The following is an 18,594-nucleotide window of genomic DNA, read 5'->3' as shown; positions in this document are numbered from 1 at the left end:
TCAGAGCGCAGCAGTTTCTCCCACAGCGTGAGAAGTGGAACACAGAACTCAGTATGGCAAATCGGAATAGGCGGCACACAAGACTTTCAAAGATAATATATGCTACGAAAGCCCTATGGTTAAGACAATTAGGCTCCCAAGACTCTTTCAAACAGCTCCAGCTTCAGGATATTTAATTATTAAAATAATGTCATTGAATCAGAAAAGGTCCCTAAACCCAAGCTTCTGTACTCAGCTACAGCTATGAAGCAGGAGGTTTGCTGGGGAAGTGTGCTTTACACAGTCAGGGTCAACTACCTTGCAACACAGCAGTTTAAAAATTATTACAAATTTAAAGTGGTTGATTCTTTAACGCTCCTTGTTCCAGTCACTTCTTGCACTATATTCTCAGTCATATCTTGTTTTGACTTCAAAAGATCAGAGCATAGTTCTGTTTACATGACTCATCAGGTGTTCTGGGAGCTAAAAAGAAAAATAAATTTAATTACTATTATATAGTACTGCAAGCAATTTTCAGGCTGCATTATAATCAAATGTCACTTGGAAACATATGGCATAATGTTAAGATTAGCTTAACTCTATTGAGAGCCTTCAAGGCACTTACCTTCTGTTAATAATTCCTTTCAAAAGAGCCCATTTACTTCTCCTGACACTGGATCCAAGTCTATATCATAGAAACAGGGTCTTGTAGGAAGTCCTGGCATAGTGCTCATCTGGACAATAAAAGACAACATGTCAGTATGAAAGCAGCATAGTTCCATGCAGAAGACAATACTACACCCCTTTCTGGAGGCTGTGATGGCAACCGCCGAGGCAGCTCCTTGCACATGTACATACTAGGTACACGACCATCATCCATCAATGTGAAGCATCGTCAAAGTCAGGAAGTCCAGGCTCAGTACATGGATCTAGTAGTTTTGGTTTTTATGATGAGGATTTAGTTTGGCTTTTGCCTCTAGTAGTGACTGAGCCCAAGATTTAGCAAAGTACTTAGATACTCACCTGACCAACTAACTGCTAGAGAAGCCTTCATGGACTTGTGCTGTGATGAGACAACTACTTGTGGCCTCATTTACTAATGCGGCTGGGTAAGGCTTTGCTTCCCTAACTCAACGTTTAGTCCAGCAGACATGTAGGCTAAACACAGATGCTATACAAAAGTGGGCAACTTGTGACCATGCTTGGTAGTTTGTGTCAGTGGTCATTCATCCCTTTAATAAAAAATCCAAGGTCTCATTTTCTATCTGCATCACCCAGCCTCAGCTTTCACAATCAGCATTGTTTTGCCCATCTCCAGTAAATTAAAGATCTCTTTGGCAACCTAATCAAACTACCTCCCAATTTTCCTTTAGATAATAAGAGAAGCAACAAGGAGGCAAAGCTCTGTTGGTTAAGCATTTCCTACAGTTCTCTAAATTGTGGGGAGAGCTTCTGCAGTGCCACTCCATTTTCCTAAGCCATTTATAAGCGCTAACACCAATCCCACATATAATGTGTCACTGCATGTCTTGCATAGCTTACATGGAGGTAAAACCCACTTGAAGTCTGCTCTGTAATGTGTCCTAGGACTGCACCAGCATTCTGTCAGATCTGCTGTTTTCCCAGGCAAAGAAAAGAGGGGATACAGAGAAAACCCTCTTTGTGTTTAGTTGTGTGGATATTTTTCCTCTCAAGAGCCAAGGAATTAAGATATCCAAAGTGTCTGAAGGGGTTTTCCTGTTCTCAACTGTAGTCACTATTAGTCTCCAGCCACACAGAGGAAGAAGGTTCTCATTTCTTTACCTATCACTGAAGAATTCTAGAGCTTTGCAGGTCTCTACCTACAGATATTAAAGGCCACAGCAGGAGGTGAGACAGTGATATTCAACAGTGTAGGAAGTGCCATATTGCTGAAGATGGGCCTGACCTTACTATTTCTTGCACTTTCTATTTTGTAAGGAATCATCATTTTTCCCACTTTCCTATCCACGGGGCAGCCCACAGTGGCTACTCTGCTATCTTTCTTAGTAGGCTTAAACCCTGCATTTCTATGCAGTACACGGTAATTGCTAACCAGGCTATTGATTTTCTTTACAAGTGCCTACAATGCTTAATGCCCTCAGTTATTTTCAGAGCTGATGAACTTTTCCCTCACTATCCTCTGGGCCATCAATACCACATGTGCTGAAAAAAAACCCACTCAAACATAGGGCAATTCCCACTGCTAACTTACATGAAAAAAAATTAGACCGTACAGATATCACTAACCCCCTTGCAAGACTTAGAGCTGCCAAACAGAGAGGGATCTGGGGGTGCTGATTGACAGCTGCCTAAACATGAGCTAGCAGTGTGCCCAGGTGGCCAAGAAGGCCAATGGCATCCTAGCCTGCATTAGGAATAGTGTGGCCAGCAGGAGCAGGGAAGTCATTGTGCCCCTGTACTCTGCCTTGGTTAGGCCGCACCTTGAGTCCTGTGTCCAGTTCTGGCCCCTCAGTTTAGGAAGGACGTCGAGACACTTGAACGTGTCCAGAGAAAGGCAACAAGGCTGGTGAGAGGCCTTGAGCACAAGCCCTATGAGGAGAGGCTGAGGGACCCGGGATTGTTTAGCTTGGAGAAGAGGAGGCTCAGGGGAGACCTCATGGCTCTCTACTACTACCTAAAAGGTGGTTGTAGCCAGGAAGGGGTCAGTCTCTTCTCTCTAGCAACCAGCACCAGAACAAGAGGACACAGTCTCAAGCTGCACTAGGGGAAGTTTAGGGTCAAGGTGAGGAAAAGTTCTTCACCAAGCGAGTCATTCATCATTGGAATGGGCTGCCCAGGGAGGTGGTGGAGTCACCGTCCCTGGAGGTGTTCAAGAGGGGACTGGATGTGGCACTTGGTGCCATGGTCTAGTCATGAGGTCGGTGGTGACAGGTTGGACTCGATGATCTTTGAGGTCTCTTCCAACCTTGGTGATACTGTGATACTTTAAATAAAACCTATACCAAATAAAAATGTATTTATTGCACTTGTGGAACTTTTGAAGAGCTGAACACCAGAGCTGAATAAGTAGTTTGTTTTCAACTCATCAGCACCACCAGAAAAGAAACCCAACCTATTTTAACCCAACATTTTTTTTCCCCACTTTCATTACCTTGCATGCTCAAAGTTAAATCTAGTATTTGACTGAAGTACAACAGTTTCAACTTAGTGTCAGAAATGGGAAAAAACCAAAACTCAGAAGCTGAGAAAAAATACAATGTGTCATACCTTTGTGATTATCTTCAGATAAGAATATGCACGCACCAGAGATTAAGCTCACGACAAATTTCTCAGAAAAGCTTCTCACGGAGCTAAATATTTGCTGAATTTTCAGCTCACACAGTTCAATGGTTGCTGCCAAAAACTTATTCTGAGCTAACACACCTCCTGCTGAATAGGTTTAAAATAGGGATCTGATCCAAATGCCCTGGACTGCTTCTTGAACAGCCATCTCTTCCCTGGTTTTGTAGATACCACAGAAGAGCGACCTTCATGTTCCTAAGCTGCCATCAATTCTGTCGGAATTAACACTGATTTACATGTCCAAGAAAACATTAGGAATCTGGGATGGCAGCAGGAAAGGAAAAGTCCAACTTCATTGAAACTGAAGACATCAAAAGGAGAGCCAAAATATTAATTGTAATGTCTGAAAACATCTTTCTTTTGTGTAGGGCTCATTAATGCCATCTACTCTTTCCTTCTCTGGTGCTTATTAAAAAAAGAAGTAATTGTTTGGATTAAATCTTGCCTGGCGAGAAAAGGCCATTCATAATGTAAAGAAGCATGGTAGCTTTCATTTTCTCCCCAAACACACATTACTCTTTAGAAAGATGGATGAGCCAGACTATAATCAGGATGTGGTTATTTAATTTATGTTGGGTAATCTGGAAACCCTTAACTACTTTTTCTTTCTTTTAAAGAATTATAAGAAAAAGTTATCCAATATTTGGCTCTAGGTAGCATTTGAAGGAAGAAGGGATCCAACTCTTAAATCAGCAAATTTAATCATGAGAGCCATGTACTCCTAATACTTTTTGAAAGCTTATTAGAAAAAACAAGTTGCCATGAAGACTTCAGGAAAATGTTTAGGCCCCAAAAGTAAGAGAAAGACAAAGCTCCCTACTTCAGCTGCTGAATCCCCTAAAATAACCCAAGAAATTACTTGACATTTGCCCAGAAGAGAGTCCCCAGTAAATCCTCTCATCCTAATGTTCTTTGTTTGGATGCAAACCTGAACATTAGTGCATTCTGCACACAGCTCCTCTTTCTGCCAGGCAATTCATGTCAAAGCTGTTCCACGATCCTGTTTCCACTGTAGCTACTCTATCTCCTTTCAGCTGACATTATGCCAATCACATCAAAGAAAAGAAGCTAAAAACTCAAGGGAACAGTGAAATGAATTGTTGGAACTGATGCAGGCTGAACAGCAAACAGAGGGTCAGCAAAACCATGAGAACCAAATGGGAGGGGAGACTGACAAATGATTAATATTATAGGTTAGCTTCACTTTGGAAGGGTTCCATCAAAAGTTGTTTGCTTTGTAAGATTTGGAGCTGTCTTGCTCTACCTTGATCTGCATGACTTCACCTGCAATACTGAAGAGTGCTTCCATCAAGAACACAAAGATACAACAGCAATTGGGTGGGTCAAGGATTTCACCCATCCCTGCTACCAGACTGTAGTTCCAGATTTCCTTAGCTAGAGAGTGCACCTTTTCCCCAAAACCCAAGAAGACAGGTGTGGGATCTAAGGAGTACACTGGGGACTTGCCAAGTCTGCAGGTGGTTTATTTTAGCTTCCCTCTTCCCCCTGAAAAAAAACCTAGTAAGGGAATCTAATAACCGTTACACTGAGACTGTTAAACACCAACTGTAAACACCAAAATCTCCTAATATAGTATTGTAACTGCTCACTGGAGTGCAGATGGAGGTTTATCCCCTCACCCCACAGCTCAGGGTTTCACTCTGTGACGTACCGTTCCTACTAGTGGATACAGGAATCCAGCACCAACCCTGGCTCGAACGTCTCGGATTGGCAGAATAAACCCTGTGGGTGCTCCTTTTTGTTCTGGGTCATGAGACAATGACAGGTGAGTTTTAGCCATGCAGATTGGCAGGTTTCCAAATCCCTAGGGAAAGGCAATGAAAAGAGAAATAAATGAAAACCCAGTAACCTTTCCTGTACACAAATGTAACTGCTCTCTTCTACCATTCTCTGCAGACATCGGGTATTTTACTCCTTAAAAAACACTTCATCTGCAGCCTGCCAGAACCATGGTCCATTCTGCATGCTCATTCCATCTCTCAAACTCTCTTCCCACCACTCATCAAGTAATAAAGAAAGCCACTAGGAGATCCATTAAAGAAACAGCCTCCAGTACATCCAACTGAGGGAAAAAAATAATGGTATGGAAGTCTTAGATATATAAACTTGATAGCTAACTTACTTACTTTCTACTCTCTTTTCCAAACATTATAAATGTCAGAGCTGAAGTTCTTGTGCAGCTGAGGTCAGTTAATTAGAAATGTTTGATCAGTGTAATTGGAGGTCATGAGGAATCAGCAATAATATGGCTCTGGTGTTCTGATAGATTTGTAAAGGAATATACAAGACACATGAAAGCAAGAAACTATACATGGCAGCAGTAAATGGACTGCAGAAATGAAATTATTCATAATAAAAAACTCCAACCATTAGAGACTAGCACCAGTGTGATCACTTGTAGTTCTTCAATTCCCAAATTGCTGGAGAATTAAAGAGTACAGTAGAGAAAGATCACTGAAACTTCCCCCTCCTCTCCCCATACACTAACACAGATATGCTACTGGGCTAGATGAGTTCTGCCTTCTCCACTAGAAGCCAGGGCCAGTTTCTCCCTCACCACACAACCACCTCTTCCTCTTGTGCCACAACAGCATCCAATGAGTCCTGAGCCATGACATTAATTTGAGTGATGATTCCCTTCACATGCAATTTGAACCTCTCTGTTCAGTATTTTATATGAAAAGCACCACTGGTATCAAGTGATGTGGAAAACTCACTTGCTTAGTGTACAAGGCAATTTTCTGCTGTGCTTCCGGAAGTAGCTCAATGTCACTTGCCCCATAGACCTTCTGTGCAATAAGTCTGATCTTATCTATAACAGGGAGCTAGAAAAAGCAAAACAAAACAAAGCCAGGCAAGTCAGTATGGACAATCTACAAACATTTGTAACATCGTGGCAGCTTCACAATCCGTCATACATGTTGTGCAGTGCTCGTCTGCAGACAGAAGAGCTATTCCCAGAGCTAAACAGAAATCTGAGGAGTTTCAAAACACATTTATCTTGTTGCAGTTGCTTCTCTTCTAAGAGGTCAAAGCTAGTTTCCTACAGTCACAAACAAAGAGACACACAGCAGTATTTCTTATAAACTGTGCTCATATGTTAATTACCTCTACTGCAAAAGAGGCATCTATTTTCTCTCAAATTGAAGTAAAAAAGTGGACAAAAAATAACTTGAGGAAATACAAGCTAATGGCAGAATAAAAGCACAAACAAAACAGCTTCAAAAAAATAAGAACAGTAGCCCTGTACCTCATTAGCTTCTTGAATAAGTGCTTGATATTAAAGGAGAATTGAGGCCATAATCTGGGAACTAGCAGTGTCTTCATTACCTCCATTGCAAAGTCAGAAATATACACGTACACACAACACACACATTCCCTATCTCTTCTGCCCTGACTTGCACTCTGACTCCATGGGCCTTACTTGCAGAGAAAAAATACCACAACAAACCACAAAATGTTAAAAATGGACAAATTCTGTCCCATAGTCTGGTGTATAAATTACCACCCTGTGCAACAAGTGCACCTAGGAACCCTGCAGTAAGGTAACGGATTTGGCCAGTCTTGTTCTTGTCCATGCTATCAGGATAGCATACGTCTCAAGTTTAGGAACTAAACTGCTCCATTCCCTGGAATATGGCTGCCACAGTAGAAACCTGTTTGTCATCTCTAGCAGAGTCACAGAAACATCATTCAGTATCAAAAGTAGTTGAGAACAAGAACTGACTAACTAGGTCTTTGACAATAGTTAAATAAATGTTATGTTCTCAAATCAAATTTCTTCTCAGTTTCTCAGGGCAGCAACTGATCTCCACCTTACAAACAAAGTACCTCTGTAATACTGCATAAGACTGCAAGTTCTTACCTCCATGTTATAGAGGAACCTGAAGTTGCTGGGTGCCTGTGATGCTCTCTGAACAGCTCGGGCCAGTGCAAGTGCTCCTTTGCCTCCCTCGGCCCAGTGAGTGCACTCCACAGCATCAAATGCTCCTGCCTCCTTTGCAAATTTCACTACAAGGGCCAGTTCTGCCTTTGTATCCGTTCTGAAACGAGGAAGATTTATGCATTTGCACCAGAATGCACACAAAGTAAATTACCTATTCATTCTCTTACTTTTTCACTCTTGTTGACAACACCCAAAAGCTGCCCAAAGAAATCACAGAATCCAACCAGCAAGAACCTGCTGAGGGGCTATCACCACAGCCTTTTCCACTTTGGTGAAAGAAGCTACTCCACAGAAGAAGAGACAGCAACAGGTAGGTCTGGATCTGCATGCAGAAACTCACAGCTAGTGACTGAGCAGTGTTCTGGACTTTCTGGTGTATCTGCCTGGTATTGGCAACGTGACTACTGTTTTCAGAGGCAAACTCAAAAAGGTGCTTGTTTTGCTGATTCAGAGGTGCTAATATCATGTGCATACAACAAGCTAAAGTCTATAATTTCTCCAAATCAGCCAATATATATTTACTTCAGATGAAGAATCCTTAGCTACCCACTGTGCTTCAACTGGCATCAGCTTTAACACACCAGTTCAAAGCGGTTCCACAGATGATCTTTCCTGTGCAGTACGACTTACTTGAAAGCATTGACAGCCACCACTACTGGGACACCAAACATCCGTGCATTTTGGATTTGCTTGTTCAGGTTACTACAGCCTTTTGCCAACAGCTGAAGATTCTGTAAAGAAAACAGCAAAGCAAGGAAGCACATTTTAACAGGAGCAATGAAACTTTTGTTCCAAATCCGCTATGTCCACAGCTAATGATAAAAACGTCAAAATGGGAATGAAATCAAAGACAAATCCCTAGTGTGGCTTTCTGAAAAGTCCAGATCAGTGCCTGCTCTTGGATGGAAGACAGAAAAAGGAATGACTGTTGCTAATGATCACTAGTTTCAGCTGCCAAGGCAAGAGAAATCATCTTTTATCTCTCTTTTTTTTAAATAATTCTTAGTAAGTTAATACTTGTGCTCATTAACTCCCCAGAGTAAAGCCTCATTTTCCTCTCTGACACATTCCTCTTTATGTATTAAATACCATTAGCAGTGAATTTTATGACACTTGTTTGAAGTCTGAGGCAATGGCTTTTGGTTTACACACATTTATATTTTTCAGCATCAGAGACTGTTCATGGAAATTCAGGCACTCCATCCCTTCCTGTTCAAAGAAGCTCCACAACAGAAAAAGCTGCAGCAGTATAAAGACAGCCAGACCAATTATCCAAGTGCATACAACCGTTTAAGACACAAGGATAGAAGCTGAGACTTTAGTTCACCTTCCTCTCTGTTTGCAAGAGGGCGTTGGGGGAATAGAACCAGAAACTGTTGCTGCTAAGAGAGTAATTAGAGAGGCACTCTGAATATTTTCAGAGACAATATTTCATCCAAGCAATTACTTCATACTGAGAGGGTCAGGGGACACAAAGTATGTATTACTATGAAAAATTGAGCGCACAGACAATTTCATGAGCTCAGAAGAAATGAGAAGGCTCCGAATACTGCTAGGTCAAGTACAATATATGCTTGAAAGAGCAGAGCCAAAGTAACATCATTAATTTAAAAAGGAAAAAAAAAGATTATAGTTTGCACGAGAAAGCATTTCCCTGGTACCTACAGAAATGACACACTAGCTACCCAGGCATGCACTGCATGACAATGTCATGTCATGACTGCAGTTAGTTGGTCAATTGTCACAAGAGCTAAAGAAGGTTACCTCTTCCATGTACTCCCTTGGTAAAGGTACCCCAGCAGTGACCTGGGAAAGAAAAAAAAAAGAAAAGAAAAGAAAAGGCAAAAACAAGGAATTAAAAAAAGATGGGTAAGATCTTTATCCAGGACAGCAATTCATACATGGTTCTTACTAAATGGCATCAACATAAAACATTCAACTCCAAGCTGATGCTTTTTTATAAAGGCAACAAAAAGAGAATAAATAGAAGACTAAGATACACTCACAATACAACAAATGACCGACTGTAGTAATAGCTGAAGTGGCCCAGCATATAAGCACTTCATTAGAACAGTAAAACAAGCAAGCACGTACCTGTCTCACACTACAGTGAAGCAGCTTACAAGCAACAGGAACACCCAGATTCCTTTTACAACTGCAATCTCAACAGTTACAAGTGTATCAAACCCTATAGTGCTTTAAGCGACTGGATCAGAGCAACAGTAATAGCCCCCAAGACCTAAAGAAAAGCTTGGCCAGTACTTACTGTAGGGCCTCCTCCATGCATCTTCAGTGCTCTGACAGTAGCAACCAACACCACGACATGAGGCTGGAGACCAGAATAGTGGCACTTAATATTGAAGAATTTCTCCATGCCTATGTCTGCACCAAATCCTGCTTCTGTAACTAAAGTAGACATTAAAAGCAGCTTGTGAGGAGTTGCTGGGTGCAGAAACCATGTTCTGATTATAGAAATCAAATGATTCTTCCAAGACAAAAACCCCAAAGACAGTAAAGATAAAAGGCGGCAGATCCCTCCCTGTGACCTAAACAGGCCAAAACCAAACGCACTTACCAACAAAACCCTCTTTACCCACAAGCTTCAGTGCTATTTTGTCTGCCAACACTGAAGAATTCCCATGTGCAATATTGGCAAAAGGTCCAGCATGAACAAACACTGGTGTTCCCTGGAAAAGGACACGTGTGGGAGACAAGAGAGAGAAAAAGAAAATCAGAGAGTACAATTTAGCAAATCTGCAGCATTTCAGGAGCTAAGTACTATGGTACCTGAAGGTAAAGAAAAAATGCTTTTAGACAATGGATCTTAAAGCCTTCTGATCAAATATTTGTTATCAGTTATAAGGACTACAGGGCAAACAGGATTATAATAAGCCACACAAGTAGAGAAATTAATCCGCTTAGGCTAAATCCCAGCAACTCTCTGCCATTATCTTTCCTCCACACCACTTAGATTCCCAAAACACTTCCTGGCATTAAAGGCAGCAGAACACAGTAAAGTTTAGTGTATTTCCTTGCGGTCATCCCACATTCCAACGGCAGACTAGAAAGACATCACCCCTAGCCTTGAACCTTGGGTAGGAAACCACAGTAAACCTCCAACTCTAGGTAAGGCCATGCTGATTGTGATGCATGAACTAAACTGGTTGCTTCTTGGCTTTGAGAATGCATGTATAGGAAATCATCTGTGCTCACCTCCAGTGTCTGCATGAGGTTTGGCTTAATAGCATCTTTCATCAAGACTGCCAGAGCACCAGTCACTCCCTACAAGAAAAAAAGAAAGCAATCAGTTTTGGTATGTACCAAGACTATGAGACAGTTTCTATGCAGTGTCAAGGCTCTGCTTTTGTCCTGGTGAGCTTTCAGGATCTTGCCTTGCCACCACTTTATAGTGAAGGTATAAGGAACAACTGGAAGGTTAGTAACCCATAGGTGCATATGGTTTACTATAGCCCATTGCAATTTTCGCAGGTTTTGCATGCAGATTTGTTTGGGACCTCTTCTTTCCTCATTTCAGCAGCTAGGCTCTACTTACTGGCCTTAAAATGTAATAACAAGCTGCTTCATCCTCCACAAGCCACTTGTGCAGAAATAACTTCTAAAGTGAACCTCTGTGCTCATGTGAAATACCTGGCTGTCATCATGAAAGGCAGACTATGGAGCTCCTGTTTGCCTCAAGGTGCAGCAATATCCCCTACTGCAAAATGAAAGCTTGTGATTTCATCTAGATTTGCTTTGTGAAGAGAACATGAGGGCTTGGTAACTCTTGTGACTGACAGAGTCCAGTGGAAACCACGCTGGCTGTTACCCAGCACTTGCAAAAGTAACTAGATTCACTGTCACGGGTGCTGAGCCAAATGTTCACAGCAGTAATGAAACTCTTTAGCCATGATTTCTTTTTCTTCCCTTTTAATTTCAATTGGATTGCAGCACTCAATTATAGGAAAGTTTTTTTTTTTTTTTAAAGATATTCATTGCTTTGTTTTATTAGTTTCAATCTTGCCACATGAAAGCTTATTTAACATTTAATGGATAAGATTTAAACTTCAGTCATCTCCAGAATAATGAAAGCTACAGAGCAAGATTTCCATGGTGACATTCCAGGCCTGTGTTACTCAGCAGCACTTCAATACATCCCAGGTTTTTACACCACATTTACCTCCCCCTTTTTTGTGTGTGTTTCCTGGTCGCACACTCATGACATTGGTTATATCTCAGCAGACGGACCCAGATATCTTGTGCCAGAGTGGTCTCTGCAATCACCAAGTTTCTGCCTGCATGAGGAGTATGTAACACAGTCCTAGTGATGCAAGCCAATGGCTGCCATCAGTGCAAACATTAACATTCAAGAGAACCTATTGGACAAGTCTAATACAGTCAGTCCTCCACTCTGCAGTTGTAATGGACAAAATTAATGAATTTTTTAAAAGTGAAAGAGATCTTGATATTAAAGATTTCTATCACCTGGACTCTATGTAAAACTCAAAGCAAATCCCTACCCAAGCACCATCTGCCTCCACTGCTGACGAGCAGCAGGGGAGACTCCTGTTTTCCAAAACATGGTTTAACTCAGATACTTAAGGTTAAACTGGCAGCATGATAACAGTAGGAGTTAAAATCTCAAAGCTGCCTACAGACTGTTGGCACATGCCCTCCCTCACTCCTAACAAATGTCTCACACAAGGACAATTACAGATAAACGTTTCCTGGCCTGGCCTTTTTCCTGCAAGGACAGAGTCAGGCCACATTGCTAATCTACTGTTTTTTTAGGCTTATCCTGGGAAGAAGTGAAACAAACAAAAAAAACCCCACACAAGAAAACAAACACAAAAACCCACAGCAAGACAGAAAGAGCTGGGTAAGCTGTGTCCCACCTTGCAGGTCAGGATACCCACCCTGTGGGTTCTTCTATCCCACTGGTCACGTTTTAACAGAAAACACAAGACAAACCCCATGACCACATCATGCAGATCCACAATACTGTTACTATTGTTGTCTTGTGCAAAGCAGGCTGTGATATGTCTACTGTACAGGACAATAGTAAGAACCATTATGGTATCTCTGTTGACTAGTGCAGAAGTTCTGATAGGCCTCTTCTCTGCCTTGAGGCTAAACGTCATCGCACAGTTCACATAGAGAGATGAATTCTCCTTCCCTTGTTCAAACAGGATTGCCACCCTCAAAACACTTACTGGAATAAGTGTCTGGGGCACAGGCTATTCCCCCCAAGCCATGCTGAAGCATCATATTTCGGAGAGTGCTGGGTGATACTCTCTTCAAACGTGTTAAAAATCATACTAATAATTATGGTATGGACAGTTGCAGACAGTGCTGCAGCTTGCAACTACTGCTTTACATGCTGGTAATAGACATGACCAGTGCTACAATTATACACAGCATTTCATGCAGTGGAAATAAAGGATTTCTGTTCCTCATCAAAGGTTGCCCTATTGAGACCTTGTACTTTTTGCAAAGGGTTTGGCTTTTGCAGCATTCACAGCCTTTCACTTCATTACTTGTAATTAAACTTGTTCCTGCTCAATGTTTTCCTCACTCCAGGGAGCAGAAGAAGCAAGATGTCCAGCAGGATACATTTTAAGTTCTGAATCACAAATGTGCTTTTTATCTAGAAGCCACTGTGTAGTTCCCCATTAATGTCCGTGGTGCTACCTTCAACCTGATGCACAGCACAACACATCACACAAGATCCCTTGTCCCTACCCAGGTCTTGTGCACACACACACTCTGGGTAAGGTACTAGCCACAATGAAATGATAAACCTTAATTTCAGAGGCTAAGATTTCACCTTTGATCTTCTATATGCTGAAGTCTTTTCTGTACAGAACTATCTCTGTGCTTTTCAACCCAAGGACCCTCAGAAGTAATAGGGAAAACCATTTAAGAAGTGAGTGATGCTTACAAGGTCATCTGCTGTAACTGGTTCTCCTCTCTTGTTGGATGCTACTACCATTCTGCCCAGTCTCTTTTTCATGTCCTCCAACCCATCAGCGAGTGCAAGAATTGCCATGATTTCACTGCTCACTGTGATGTCAAACTGAGCCTGCAAGAGATGAATAAAAAGTATGAACTCAAAGATTCCTTAGCAGCAATCCTTACCTCTGCTAAATACTTGAAACAAGGCAAAAATCACCACCTTTATAACAAAAAAATTAATAATAAAATTAGAGACATGCAAGTATAAAAGAAATCCAAAGCATTACTCCAAGAACATATCTCATTTAATTTTGCAATGTTAAACTTGATTTTTTTTCCCTGCAAAATTAAGTAAAATCTACTTATTCTATTGCTATTACATGACTCTCCTGACACATTCAGTAGTGATTCATGTAAGAACATTTAACACTAATAAATTACATTTTTGAAGGCTGAGCTTACTAACTCATCTGACTATCACTAAACTGTACAGTAAATGACAAAAAAATAAATCAGGTTCTCAAGGAAATTAAGGGCAGAATTCAACTGACATAATGCAAATACCTCCATCAAAGCTAAGCACCCTGGGGGCATTTCAAGTCAATAGGAGAAGCTTCTCTGAGCACAATTCATTTGAACTACTAATCTGACAGTTACTTAATGGGTGAGAGGAATCACAGCCTTGATTACTTATTTTACTGTATTGATTATATAATCAACCCACATAACAAGTTCAGATACTATGTCTAGTTGTGGCTAGATGCATCCCCCCCCCCAAAGCATCTGCAGCGATGAAGACTAGCCATTGCCATGCATCATATTTACCAAGGGCACTTGGGTACCACTGTCACCATGTAACAGTCATCCCAGCTTGGGAAGCCAATATTTAAGAGACAACTGTGAAGGAGGGAACAGACAATAAAACTAAACACTGCATGAGCAGTATATTTAACTGGTTGGCTGAAGGGACTTTCTCCTTTCTCTTTAACAAGGTACTGGTGAAAAAATGGAAATATCTGGATTTACACAGCCTTGCTTTAGGATCATGCTTCAAAGTACTTTTAAAAACATGTAAATAAAGGGAATAATTACCGTTCGAGTGAAGCCTTTTTCTGTTGGAGACTGTCCAATAGTGATTTTCCTAAGGAACCTGTCATTTGTATCCACCACTGCAAAGAATGCAGAGATAAAAAATGAGAAGTCACACTGTAAGGCATTAAGTCACATCTATGCCCTATCCCAAACATCCTCTATGAAGAGAGGATGGCAGTTTGAGATACCGTTTTCCCCTAAAGAATGGCAAGCGCTACTCCATGCAGTTATTCCCCAAAACTGAACGGAACCAAGTTAGGATACCCAGAGTCACATGCAGACCCTGCATTGCATCTAGAGAGAGTCTACCTCCCTTTCTGTGCACTAGCCACAAGCCTCACTGAAAAGCAGAGCTGCTGCTATTATTCAAATTACTTTCTCAGCATTATTAGTCAATGTGAAACCAGGAAATTATTCCAGCCAAAAAGCAATACAATTCTGATTTTGTAAGTGAAGTGGTAAAACGGACAGATCCGGCCCTGTCGTGAGCGCACCGGCACACAGCCACATTAACTCAAAGTACCTGAGAAATATAAAGTACTGCATACTGGCTATATAAACTGTTGGAATACTGGCTGTTTCTTACTATCTGCTTGAAGAATTGTAAGTATTTTACAAAACATTTGCCATGAGGCACAGCATTTTAGCTCCATTACAGGTTATGAAACAAATTTCACACTGCATTTTGATAAAAAGAATAACGAGAAACACTCTTGGGGTCTAAATCAGAAGAAAATGTCCGTATTTTAAAGCTCTTTTGCCAGTGAAATATTTAATCTGCCAGAACAAAGACTAATTTTATACCTTCAGGTATCTTTAAGAACTTTTAAAAAATGTGGCTTGCTGTCAGTCCAAACAGAGCAAGTGGGCAGATTACAACTGACTTTAATCCCAGAGCAGAAACCTCTTCTTGCTCACAGTCAGATAAAAACACTGTTGACTACTGTTGCCATACTCAACTCCCTCACTGACTGACAAATCCAGAAACACAAACTTGCACCAATTAGTGAAGTCTTTATTTTGTGAATTCAGAGTGGATTCAAGGCCCTGCACCAGACTGTTTAGAAATGGGATCCCAGCTGCAGGCATCTGTCCCACCAAACACATCGGAGAGGCCACCTCTGCCCTCTTTCCCATTTTCCCAGAAAAGTTTCTGCTGCCTGTGCAAACCTCTCTTTTGACACACATTTTGTTTTTTAATAATTCCTTCATTTAGTAGCTCTTGTACCTCTTTGCCATGTTATGGTGTCTGGGTCAATGTCCAATCTCACAAATAATTTTACTTCTTCCTTTGTCAAAGCCATAGGATCAGTTTTTTTAATGCCCAACTTCTATAGGAGGAAAAGACAAATAAAATAAAAAGAGATATAATGAAAAGAGTTACAGAAATGAAACCTCTCACGAGAGCAACTGAGCCTTTGACAGCAGCACCTGCATATTTAGATATAAAGAGGGGATGCCTTTTTGGTGCCTCTTTTCCTAGAGCCCACAACAACTAAAATGACCCAGGTTGGTGTGTTTCTGGAAATGGAGCTTGCTGCTTGCCAGTTAGTAAAACAGAAGGCAGACAATGTTGCTCATTAGGGCAGGCCGTTACCAAGCTTTGTGCAAGGCATCTACAGAAAAAGTGAGAGAAAGCTCTGCAGCTCCTTACATGCTTAGTTCTGATCATTAGTCTCACATGCTTACATCCATTTCTCATTAGCTTGCCTAGGGTCACTGCACACAGCCATATGTGTATAAAAGACACTGCTTTCAGCATGCTGGTTAAGCAGTACAAAGGAGGAATTAAACAATTCAGTCACAAGGCTGTCAGGATCCCAGAAAGCTGATCCTGAATGTACTGAGAGGATGGGCAGTTTGCCAAGTTGCTTAATTGAGAGAAGAATTATCTCAAGAAGCCTGATACAAGTGCAAGCTCAGGAATGAGGAAAACGATTTGGGTTGATTTATGAACGAGCAAGCTTTTTTAAATTAACTACACAGTTAAGTCGTATTTTCCTCCTGAAGAACAGCAGGGAAGAAGTAGTCTGTTCTCTTCCTCTTCAAGAACATCATTTAAGAGAAGAAATAAACAAACAAATACAAAAAAGACAGTATCCTTCTGGAGTATTAGTATCCTGTTCACATCTCTACATTTAATAACCAGAAAAGTGACTAGGGTAGAGTTCCCTCAGTGGTCCATCTGGAATGCCAAGCAATGAGACATACCTTCTCTGCTCAGCAGTGGAAGCAAACCACACATTTTCTAATGGTTGAGACATTATAGCCAATTAATAAATCAGAGCTTTAGCTTCCTAAGTAGTCTGACTACTGCTCCTGACTTCCAAATGGGCAATCAATCCAGCCTGAAAACTGTACAAACAGGGCTGTACTTCAAATGACCTTAGCAAGCCACAGCTGTCTTCCCAGCCACAAGGTTCAAACCCAGTGCAAAACTATTCCTCTGTTAATTCTCATTTTTGCAGAGGTGAGGGACACGTGCTAGTTCATATTAATTTGAGGATCAGAGGAGTTGCAGTTATCTCAGGGACTGCCACTCAATGACAGGGTGACTCATTTAACTAGGAATCCTTTCTTGGAGAGAGGAGGAGCAGGCAATGCAGGGGACAGGCATTTTTTCAAATTTCCCATTTGCTCAATCTAGGTAAGACAAAAAATTCTCCATGTTCTCTTCTTGCTCAGTTTTCTAAATTGACTTTTTTTTGTGCTGGATTATCTATATAGCTCTCACATGGGAACTATTCATCTCTAGCTGTAACTGGGTGTGAAGTATAAAGACTCATTCTGGTCCTTTCTTAAACTGCATTAAGGAGACTGAATTGACACTACTAATAAAGGACACTAATCCCTCTGCCACTGTGTTATTTATACAGCATATGATCAAGAGAGTTATATCAGTGATTATTCCCCTTAGGGCTGCATCTCACTGCTTTCTGTGCTGCAAGAAAGGCTACCACACTTCTGCACACTTCAGTTAAGAAAATAGAAATGCAAGTACAGTGATCTAGAGGACAACATGAGGGTTTCTGCAACCTATTTCTGCCTACATAAATGATGGTTTCTGGTTCTTTTCCATTTACTCAATGTGAAACCAGTGAACTTACCTGCAGTCTTCGGATCTGAATGTCCGAGAACTTCCTAACACCGCTGACAGAAGGCACTAAACGGGTGTAGAGAGCCTTGCAAAATCAAACAGGTAGGTAATTAGCACTGCTGGCACATTCAAAATCTTGGCCAAAGTGGGCCATGCTCAAATATATCATAAGAAAGGATTGTACCTCATCAGTCTGGGTTAGCTCATGGAACATACGTGCGTCAATGGCAGCAGCGACCAGGTTGTTGGCTGCAGTGATAGCGTGGATGTCACCAGTGAGGTGAAGGTTAAACTAGAGGAGATAAGAACGTATCAGCTACCTCATCCAGCTACAATTTTCATTTATTTCAATTCATTGTAGACAGATGGAAAGAGAAGTATTAATAGCAAAGTTAAAGTGAGTGAGGGTGGAGGGGGAGAGATTGCTCAGCGCAGTATGTGGAAGAGAGGAAAGAATTTTTCTGAAACAGAAAAATCCCTCCCCCACATTTATGTCATTTTACAAACTTCCAGAGTGAAGCTTCCAAATAAGAAGGGCGGTTTTTTTGCCCTATGAGAAGATTCTCACAGGCTCAACACCTGTGAAAGCCATGGTGTGGCACATCTGCATTACTCCTTCACCTTCCTCCTGACCCGCTCTTAACTGCACAACAGGTTTCACAGATACATTAGCTGAAGCTGCTGCTGCTCCCACAAAGATACCTGAGATGAACTGAAACCAGCACCCTTGCGTAGTGCTAACAGTAAAGCTGTGGTTGCACAGACCTCTGCATAAGCTAACCACTCAAACACACAACACTGTAGGCAGAACTTGTAGACCACGTACTACACAGTGACACTGCTAGTAATTTCTTTGGTTCTGCCTCATTAAAAGATAGTTTGAGTGGGTTTGTCTACATGAGTTATTTGGCTGCACTGTAGCTCTACTTGCTTGGGATCTATAGCTTGTGTGACAAACTTGCATTCCAGCAGGAGAGAAAAAGCTGTGCTTTAAACAATCCTTTTCCTCTGCAGCAGAGCAGCAAAGGAAGATGATGAGAAGGGGACATTAGAAAAGGTGATATGACAGAAGACCTTACAGTATCATTTTGTAAATCCTCGCTACTGTGTTCTTAAAAAAACAGATAGCTAAAAGCAGAATGCAGCTAGTCACACTCTGATTATAAACACTAATTAGTAAATG

At 41.3% G+C, this 18,594-nt stretch overlaps 1 protein-coding gene across 1 annotated transcript in view; it reads right to left on the bottom strand.

Moving 5' to 3' along the window:
• Positions 1-237: 237 nt before the first annotated feature.
• Positions 238-18,594, bottom strand: part of MTHFD1 (methylenetetrahydrofolate dehydrogenase, cyclohydrolase and formyltetrahydrofolate synthetase 1) — a 39,983-nt gene continuing 21,626 nt past the window's right edge. The window contains exons 14-28 of the mRNA XM_009903605.2: positions 17,596-17,703; positions 17,422-17,496; positions 15,543-15,645; positions 14,315-14,391; positions 13,209-13,349; positions 10,484-10,552; positions 9,846-9,957; positions 9,537-9,676; positions 9,035-9,076; positions 7,901-8,001; positions 7,190-7,367; positions 6,042-6,149; positions 4,976-5,128; positions 605-713; positions 238-462 (exon numbers count right to left, since the gene is read on the bottom strand). Of these exons, the coding sequence (XP_009901907.2) occupies positions 624-713; positions 4,976-5,128; positions 6,042-6,149; positions 7,190-7,367; positions 7,901-8,001; positions 9,035-9,076; positions 9,537-9,676; positions 9,846-9,957; positions 10,484-10,552; positions 13,209-13,349; positions 14,315-14,391; positions 15,543-15,645; positions 17,422-17,496; positions 17,596-17,703 (1,497 nt within the window). The 3' untranslated portion in view covers positions 238-462; positions 605-623. The remainder of the gene's footprint in view (positions 463-604; positions 714-4,975; positions 5,129-6,041; positions 6,150-7,189; positions 7,368-7,900; positions 8,002-9,034; positions 9,077-9,536; positions 9,677-9,845; positions 9,958-10,483; positions 10,553-13,208; positions 13,350-14,314; positions 14,392-15,542; positions 15,646-17,421; positions 17,497-17,595; positions 17,704-18,594) is intronic.

The sequence above is a fragment of the Dryobates pubescens genome, chromosome 5 (genome assembly GCF_014839835.1).
Source record: "Dryobates pubescens isolate bDryPub1 chromosome 5, bDryPub1.pri, whole genome shotgun sequence".
Classification (NCBI taxonomy): Eukaryota; Metazoa; Chordata; class Aves; order Piciformes; family Picidae; genus Dryobates; species Dryobates pubescens.
The sequence above is the reverse complement of the archived record's forward strand: the minus strand, read 5'-3'. Positions and strand labels throughout refer to the sequence as shown.